A 9,348-nucleotide genomic window follows, 5' to 3' on the forward strand; every position below is an offset into this window, starting at 1 on the left:
ATAATCTTTTTACCATGAAAGTACTCTTGTGATAAGTTTTCTGTCCCAATTTATTTATTTTACTTCAATCTATAAATTCTTTAATTTTTTGTGACATGATCAAGATTATAAGATAAGATATTTTGGCATATTGAAGTCAGATAAATAAATAAATAAAAATAAAAAATAAAATCAAGTGTGGTTCAAATAAAGAGGTTTATGTAGTGTCAATTTTTCTGTGGGAATTCATAGACATGTGAACACCAAAAATAAAAAGGAAAATGCGTTACCAGACCTTGACCTAAAGGTTTTCATACGAATTTTCAACCTCTTTTTTTTCTAAAAACATTTTTAAAATATCAAAAAGACTTGAAATTGTACCAAATGTTTCTTCAAATTATTAATCACTTTATTTAGTACATTTTTTTACTGTATTATTTTTCACGTAAATGCATTAGGGTTTTGATTATCCACTCAATGCGTAAGATTTATTTAATTTTATAGGTTTATGTTTTTATTTTATGTTTAAGTTTATGCTTAAATTCGTTATTTTTGATCAAACATAGTAGGAAATCCACTTATCCCATGGTTTTATCAATTAAGTTTTGGTTACATTTTCCTTTTTTTTTTTTTTAAGTTTCTCACTCAATATTTGATAATAATTGCACGGCCTAATTATTAGACTTATACAAAAAAAAAAAAAATCTCTATCTAAAACACATATCTTATATTTATTAATTGGAAATAAATTATACATGCATCATACGAACAACATTTTACCTTTCTTGTCTTGATTTATGCATGATGAATAAATCATCTTCAAAATCATAATTTATTGAATTATTATTAAATTCAAACAACATACATATTTTATCATTATAAAAAAAAAATTCCAATATCCTTACGACACAAAATTATTTGTCAATAATAACCAAACTTAGATGATGGAAAAAAAATGTGCCACAACTATGATGAATGATCTTGCAAGAATGAATTTTTTATTCAATAAAAAACTCTTATAAATTAATTTTTACACATAAATTTATGATTGAGATGATGAAAGTATTCGTCTAAGTGGGAGAACTGCAAAATAGTGAAGAGGAATAATATTTTTAGCACTAAAAAACAAACAAGAATAATATTCTATTTTTCTAAATTAAGGAAAAGAATAATAATAATAGAGTACCCCTTTATTAAAAAAAAAAAAAAAAAGGTAGCAAATGGGGACGTTGCCATGTGCTACGGTGCGGCGGTTATTAGAAAAAAGATTTGATGAGTCGACCCAAAACTAGAATAAACCTTAATTCATTAATTTAATTATTCTTATAAGTATGTAATATTATTTTAACTATACATAATGTTTAATAGAAAAAAAACTTTATTTATCTTATATAATTCTTAAAACTCATCGAAACGTCTATTTAAGACATATTTGAACATTTAATGTGAAATCAGATTATTTCATGAAATTTTGTCTTGAAATTCCATTTAAACTTTTTTAAGTTGCAAAAACTTCCAATTTTTCACAATCCTATACAAAGAGCACTTAGAGATTGATTGAAAATTTAAAATGAAATATAAACTTCTAAGTTTTTATATTTTTTAAAAGTTAAAAATCTTAATTTCTATTCTTAAATCATATAACTTTTTTTTTTTTTTGGAATTATCATAATTCTAAAATACAATCATAATTCTAAAATACATATATAAAAATTGAGTCGAAATTATAATGTTATATATGTCAAAAGTAAAATTTAGATATTTTCAAACTAAGAACTCGTTTGAATTGACTAAAAGAAAAGTAACTCTAAAGTTAAAAATAAAAAGTTAACCTTGAATGATTTTTAAGTCCGAAAGAGACCTATTTTTGATTTTTGACCTTTCTAAACATTTCATAACATATTTAAAGTTATTGTTTATATTTTTCAAACACAATAAAAAACTAACTTAAAAAATAGTTAATCAATTTTTAAATCAATTCAAACATCCTTTAAGTCGTATATATCAGAAGTAAATTTAAATACTTTTAGACTAAGTCGCATTTTAATTGCACACTTATTCCGATAAATATTTTTCGATTCCGGCAAGGGACAATTACAATTTACAGTTAGCAGACAAAACCTCAAACGGCCAGCTGACGGTGACGACAGCTTAACTGTGGCGTTACTAGTTGTCTCCTCCGTATCTTTAAGCCGCGTAGAAGCGGGTAAATTGGTCTCCCTGCCCCACCAATACAGTAACACAAGTTTACTATACTCATCTAATATTCGATATTTATTTTAAAGTTTAATTAAACTTAAATATTATTTTTGATACATTAAAATATTTATACGAAAATAATGCTTTTTAACTTCAAACTCGAAATTTTTAGTTAAAAATGAAAGTATTACAATTACCATATTCAATGATTATAGGGTTGTATTAATTTATATATATAAAAAAAAAGGAATCCATGCAAAACAGAGGCTGGTACAGATAGATAAATATTACATTTAATGTATCAGTTACAGAAGCTTCATTGCTCTTTCTGAGATACTGATGAGTGAATCAAAATCAAACCACAATGACCATTGAAACACAGCTGGTGTAACTGTGGGGGGTGGGGGGTTCTTTTGTGGGGTCCTCCATTTCTCCCCTTTGCTATATCTTCTGTAAAATGACAGCCTAATCAACAGCCTGTAAAGAGCTGTTTTGGAAACTTTGCACTAAAAAGCTCTACTTGATTGTGTTTTCATGGTGGCATTGAGGTATTCCCCTTCTGGGTTTTCTTTATTTCTTCTTTTTTTCTCAATACCCATTTCTAATCTTTAAGTTTTTTTTTAGCTCTAGAAAATGAGGTAACAGTAGTGAAAAATATTCATTTTTTTTCTTGATTTATTCATTGCTTCTTTGCTACTCTTTAATTGGTTCAGATAGATCTATTAATGGTTTGTAAGATTAGTGTGTAAATTCTCTTTGGGGAATTTGGAGTTTGTAGTGGCCACCAGGTGTTTGTTAAAATGGGGCTATGGGTGCATTTGGTTCTAGCTTTTATGTTGTCTTGTTTCTTGATTCTGGAGGCTAATGCTGCTTTTACTCCTGCTGATAAATATTTGATTGCTTGTGGATCTTCCAAAAATGTGACCTTTCTTGGCCAGATTTTTGTTCCTGATACACACCATTCTTCAGTTGTTTTGGAAAGTGAAGAAAATTCTATTTCTGCAACATCTAATTCCACTGCTCCATTTTCAATTTACCAGTCTGCTAGAATTTTCCACACTACAACATCTTACGAATTTGATATTCATCGAGAAGGGCGACATTGGGTTCGCCTTTATTTCTATCCTCTCCCTGGTTATAACTTAACATCTGCCTCAATCACAGTTGTCACAGAGAATTTTGTTCTGTTGAACAATTTCAGTTTCAAGAGATATAAGGGTACTTACCTATTTAAGGAATACTCAATTAATGTCACTTCAGATAGCTTGACTGTTGCTTTAATCCCTTCAAACAACTCCGTCGCGTTTATTAATGCGATTGAAGTTGTATCAGCTCCTGATGAGTTGATTCCTGATCAAGCAGTGACTGCATCTCCACCAGCACCTTTCAATGGCCTTTCTGGGCTAGCCCTTGAAACTGTTTATCGGTTAAACATGGGAGGTCCTTTGATTACTGCTCAGAATGATACTTTAGGAAGAACGTGGGAGAATGATGTTAAGTACCTGCATGTTAACAGCTCTGCAGTGAATGTTTCAGTTACCCCTTCAAGCATAAAATATCCAGCCACCATTACTCCTGAAATAGCACCAAATTGGGTTTATGCTACTGCTGAAACCATGGGAGATGCTAATACTGTCGATGGGAATTTCAATATCACCTGGGAGTTCCCAGTTGATCCAAACTTCATGTACCTCATCCGCGTACATTTTTGTGATATCGTGAGCGAGTCCTTGAATACATTACTTTTTAATCTGTACATAAATGATGACACTGCTTTACTGGACCTGGATTTGTCTTCAGTTGGTAAGTTGGACATGCCGTATTACAGAGATTTTGTCTCCAACTCCACAACAAATTCAGGTGTTCTGACAGTCAGTGTTGGTCCAGACACAGGAGCTGATTGGATCAATGCCCTTATGAATGGATTAGAAATCATGAAGATTAGCAATGGAGCTAGAAGCTTGAGTGGGGTTTCATCTGTTGAGACTCTATTTGTGAGGCCTCACAAAAAGAACAATAAAGGTATCATAATTGGTTCTGTTGTAGGAGGAGCATCAGCTGCATTAGCAATTATTGGGTTGTGTTATTGCTGCTTGGTAGCCCGCAGATCAAAGAGCTCTCAACAGGGGCAGCCATGGCTTCCTCTTCCCCTATATGGAAACTCTTTAACTTTGACAAAGATGTCCACAGTTTCTCAAAAGAGTGGAACGGCAAGCTGTATCTCCTTAGCTTCACCCAATCTTGGTCGATTCTTCAGTTTCCAAGAAATAATGGATGCTACTAACAAGTTTGATGAAAACTTGCTTCTTGGTGTTGGTGGTTTTGGTAGAGTCTACAAGGGAACACTAGAAGATGGGACAAGGCTTGCTGTCAAAAGGGGCAACCCGAGATCTGAACAAGGTCTAGCTGAATTTCGAACAGAAATTGAAATGTTATCCAAGCTTCGCCACCGCCATCTTGTGTCTTTGATTGGTTATTGTGATGAAAGATCAGAAATGATTTTGGTTTATGAATACATGGCAAATGGGCCTCTCCGAAGTCATCTTTATGGAACGGATCTTCCATCTCTTTCGTGGAAGCAGCGTCTTGAGATTTGTATAGGTGCTGCTAGGGGGCTGCATTACCTCCACACTGGTGCATCACAGAGCATCATTCACCGTGATGTGAAAACTACAAACATACTCTTGGACGAGAACTTTGTAGCTAAAGTTGCTGATTTTGGTCTTTCTAAAGCTGGACCAGCTATTGATCAGACGCATGTCAGCACTGCTGTTAAAGGTAGCTTTGGTTACCTGGATCCCGAGTACTTTAGAAGACAGCAGCTTACTGAGAAATCAGATGTTTATTCATTTGGTGTTGTCCTAATGGAAGTGCTCTGCACCAGACCTGCATTGAATCCTGTCCTACCACGGGATCAAGTCAATATAGCCGAGTGGGCCATGACTTGGCAAAAGAAAGGCATGTTGGATCAGATAATGGACCCAAATCTTACAGGGAAGGTGAATTCAGCCTCCCTCAAGAAGTTTGGGGAGACCGCGGAGAAGTGTTTGGCTGACCATGGAGTTGATAGACCTTCCATGGGGGATGTTCTGTGGAATCTAGAATATGCTCTTCAGCTTGAGGAAACCTCATCAGCTCTAGCAGAGCCCGATGATAACAGCACGAACCATATACCCAGCATACCTTTGACACCACTTGAGCCATTTGACAATAGTGTTAGTATGATCGATGGGATCAACTCTGGAACTGATGATGATGCAGAGGATGTTGCCACTAGTGCTGTTTTCTCTCAACTGGTAAATCCACGGGGAAGGTGAAAAGGAACAGTCTGGTGTATGTGATATCCCATAATTTTTATTTTGTGGCTTCAACAAAATATTAATGTGATTTAAAAATCTTTTCATTCATAGTCTTTGAGTCAATTTTTCCTAATAAATGCTCGGGTATGTACTGTAAATGATTAGTGGAGCTGGGCATCCACTGAAATTTGTCTTTGTAATACTAAGTGTTGTAACCTTGTATGAACTATTACATAGGTGATAGAGTTGCCTCTTTTACTCATAGATGTCATGACTTTAAATTGTCAAAGCATTGTAATCAGTGATGCGGAGAGAAACAATATTAATCAATTGTTGCAGCACTTCTGCTGAATTATCTTCTGATACTTGCTTAATTTGTCATGCTGTTACTGCTGCTTTTGCTGCCATAAAGGCAATAATGATGCTCTCCGAGGTTGATCGTTGTTATGAGACAAACTCAATGTTGGGAATCTGTTTTGACTATTATAGGCTGAGCTGCCATCTAAATGGTTATGAAACAGTTCAGCTGAACACATATTTCTGTTTTGCATACAGTAATCCTCTATAGAAGTTCTGCCGCGGGCTTCTAAACATCTTAAACATATAGTTATTAGTATGTGGGAAATCTGATTCATCTGTTATGTTAGACCTTTCATATCATATGCTTCTGTAATTTCCTTTGATGCTATGTTTGCCTAATTATTAAGTACGTAGCTACTCTTTAGTGTATTCATTTGTAGCACTTTTTCACTAGTCATTCTTGAAAAGTTTGTTTGAAATCTTTGATACACATCTGCAGATTATCATGTGCCCTTGAAGAAAGAAACATAGCCTAAATAAGAACTGAAAATCATGCTTTTTATTATCTGCAACTGATATAAGAAATAATATCCCAATTGGGTGCTCATTTTCTGCAAATTATTCCATGGCCACCGCTTGATCCTCCAGTACAATCTAAAGTCCCATAATCCATGACTAGGGGGTCGGATTCTTCAGAAACTCCAGCTGGAGAGAAGATACAGGAGTTACATTTGGAAGACAAAAGGGTTGAAGTTCTGTACATCTTTTCACCTCCCACTACAGGCACTGCAACACCTGGTTTTGCTGGATTTTTGAAGTCTGGCTGGTAAGTCCGGCCAAGAACGCCTTCAACCTTCGTTGAGAGGCCATAGAATCTGAACTGCACGTCCAGGTGAGCGAAGCAGTCATCAGAAGGTAACTGATAGTTGTGGATCCTGTCATCTTCCTTGGTAATAGGTACTACATTTACTGAAATTTCTGCTACTTCTGGTAGTGTGATAAAAGCACCGTTCTTGTTTGCAGTTCTTTCTACCTTGATGCCGCTTTCAGAAGATTCCCATATGGATGGATATCCTTCTGGTAAGCCTAACTCTTTTCCGTTATAATAGAATTTCAGATGATCAACTTCGTCGTCCCAAGACTCTGCCTTGGTAGCCTCCACTGAGAAAGCATGCATGTCAAAGAGTATTCCAAGAGCTTGAATCCATGTGTAGTCTCGGGGTCTACCAGCAGGTCGCAAGCCAATGAAACGGGCATTAATCTGGAGATTAAGATCTGAAACTAAGCTGAAATGTTCATTGCTCTTGCCATGGAAGTAAAACACAATTCCATCTCCACCAATGAAGCGAGGATCCAAGCATGCTGCTCCGGGTTGATTGCAATTCGCCTTCCTGTCTGTAAGTATCAATGATCAAGAATTTTAGATTTTTGTGAAGTATCATGATCAGTTCGTTTTGAAAACATTCTTGCAGACGCCCAATCATTTTAAGAAAGTGTGTACAGTACTTTAGTGTTAGCGAGATAAAGTTCTAGCACAAGAAAGTCGAAGTTCAAACATGAAACAGAAAATGTTTAAGAACATAGAGAATCTCTTACTTCTGCACTCAGGCTTGCACACCGGGGAATTACAGTTGATATAGCAAACTTTAGCCTTCGAGTTACTTGGAGATTTTGATGGGCATTCCGCAGGGCAATACAATGGTTTCAGAAAGCATTTGCTTTTCCGGTTGGTGCAGGTTATTAGCTCTCCTCCATTGACCTCTGTTAGACCAGCTAGGAAGAGTATCACAATAGCGAAAAACAACTTGTTTTTTAGGTTACTCATTTTCTCCGCGCAAGCTGTATGAAGCTCAATATGTCCTAGTTTGTCTTCTCCCTTGGCCTCTTATAGAGTTAATCCAAGGAGATTCTTTTCAATTCATCTTTTAGTTCATATTATATTTTCTGCAATTTGCCAGTAAAATACTACTACTAATTTTATAGCTTCTTATTCATTCAATCTTAGTTGTAGTTAAAAAAGTAATTTGTAATCTTTAGTCAATGCTTTGGGACTTGCAATCCTTTATAATAAAGGAAGTTGACAATTTCTCTTGCAGATTTGGAAGCAAAATCACATGACTTAAGAGAGTGTTGAAGTATCTTTCTTTATACATTTACAAGTTGCCTTATAACACAGTACTCAACGTCTGAGTATATTCTATTCTTCTCAGACCTCACTTTTGAGATTTGATATAACATGTTGTTATTATTGGTTTATAAAGTTATACGTTCCGCGTTTTGGTTATAATGATACATTCTATTTTCTCAGACCCCACTTCTGAGATTTGACGGAATATGTTATTGGTAATTTATAAAGTTATACGTTTCATGTTTTGGTTATAATGACACGTTACGGGAAAACTAGTCTAGCTATATAACTTTTGAAACTTGTACACTTAACATATCATAATATTTATGTGATTATAAAAGTTTTGATAAACGAAAAGTGTAAAGTTAACGTTTTTAAAATTAAGAGTATTTCAGTTTCTTAATGGACTAAAATAGTATATATGTGTGTGTCGCATAAATTGAAACGGATACGTAGAACACTAATATGTTTTTCAAGAAACCTAGATTCCTGCCTATATTTCCTCCGTGAACACATCTTCGGACATGAACTACATTCTCGACTCCACCGTCCTTGTACATTAAAGTTGACTTAGAGCATGTTTGTTCAAATTGTTTGGAGGTTAATAACATTTTTAAATAATTTAAAAATAAATTGGAATCAATATGGATTTTATATAAAATTTATAAAATTAGATGTATGAGAATATCTTATAGCGATTTTGTACGCTAAATTTGTGAGCAAATTTTAAGTTTCAAGTAAAGATTGGAAATGCCGTGCATGCGTCGACCTTTTTTAACGACGTTTCGTATTTTTATCGACGTATCTGCTTCTAGTCGAGGGTATTACTTTCTTAATTTTAATTTATTCATCTATAATAGCTATTTTTGACGTGTTTGATTCTAATCGAGGGTATTTATGAAATTTTTATACTTTCTTTGCTTTAAATTTGTTTTATCTTATTTATTAAGTACTATATAGAGGACTCTAGGAGTAGGCACCTTTTCATTGATATATTTGTTTCTGGTCGAGCATATTATGAAACTTTTATACTTTTTCTATTTTAATTTGTTTTTCTTTGTTTTATATTTTTCAATCTTTTATATATTTGAAATTACTTTACTGTACTACTATATAGAAGTCTCTAGGAGCAAGGGACCTCTTCGGCAAGATTTTGCTTCTAATTGAAGGTGTTAATGAAATTTTTATATTTTTTCTACAGTTTGACAGTGTTTATAAAATTCTTATAAAATCAATGGTGTGTTTAAGTTAAGTTAGTTAAGTAAAAAATTATTTTTAAGATTGTCAATAATTCGGAAATAAAATCAATAATTCACATCAAGTTTAAAAGTGTTTTCAACTCTTATTTTTATATATTTGAAAATTACGAGGAGGTTATAATTAAAAAAGAAATATATAAATTGACACATAGCTGACATGCATTCAATTAAAACTCTTTTGTTA

General features: G+C 33.7%; 2 protein-coding genes across 2 annotated transcripts; one reads left to right on the forward strand and one right to left on the reverse strand.

Annotated features, from left to right (window-relative positions):
- Nucleotides 1-2,717: 2,717 nt before the first annotated feature.
- On the forward strand, nt 2,718-5,842 carry LOC104648561 (receptor-like protein kinase THESEUS 1). Its single transcript, XM_026032151.2, has one exon. The coding sequence runs from the start codon at nt 2,979-2,981 to the stop codon at nt 5,493-5,495; it is 2,517 nt and encodes an 838-aa protein (XP_025887936.2). The 5' UTR covers nt 2,718-2,978; the 3' UTR covers nt 5,496-5,842.
- A 472-nt stretch (nt 5,843-6,314) lies between these two features.
- On the reverse strand, nt 6,315-7,816 carry LOC101245970 (uncharacterized). Its single transcript, XM_004244149.4, has 2 exons — nt 7,374-7,816; nt 6,315-7,172 (listed from the first exon to the last, which is right to left on the reverse strand). The coding sequence occupies exons 1-2, from the start codon at nt 7,600-7,602 to the stop codon at nt 6,382-6,384; spliced, it is 1,020 nt and encodes a 339-aa protein (XP_004244197.1). The 5' UTR covers nt 7,603-7,816; the 3' UTR covers nt 6,315-6,381.
- Between the last annotated feature and the right edge of the window lie 1,532 nt (nt 7,817-9,348).

Source organism: Solanum lycopersicum, chromosome 7, assembly GCF_036512215.1.
Source record: "Solanum lycopersicum chromosome 7, SLM_r2.1".
NCBI lineage: Eukaryota > Viridiplantae > Streptophyta > Magnoliopsida > Solanales > Solanaceae > Solanum > Solanum lycopersicum.

Excerpts from the sequence above, each read along its gene's own strand:
- LOC104648561 (XM_026032151.2), top strand. The coding sequence starts at position 2,979 with ATGGGGCTATGGGTGCATTTGGTTCTAGCTTTTATGTTGTCTTGTTTC.
- LOC101245970 (XM_004244149.4), bottom strand. The coding sequence starts at position 7,602 with ATGAGTAACCTAAAAAACAAGTTGTTTTTCGCTATTGTGATACTCTTC. Across the intron at positions 7,173-7,373 it reads GTGCAAGCCTGAGTGCAGAA|ACAGGAAGGCGAATTGCAAT; the intron begins GTAAGAGATTCT and ends TGATACTTACAG.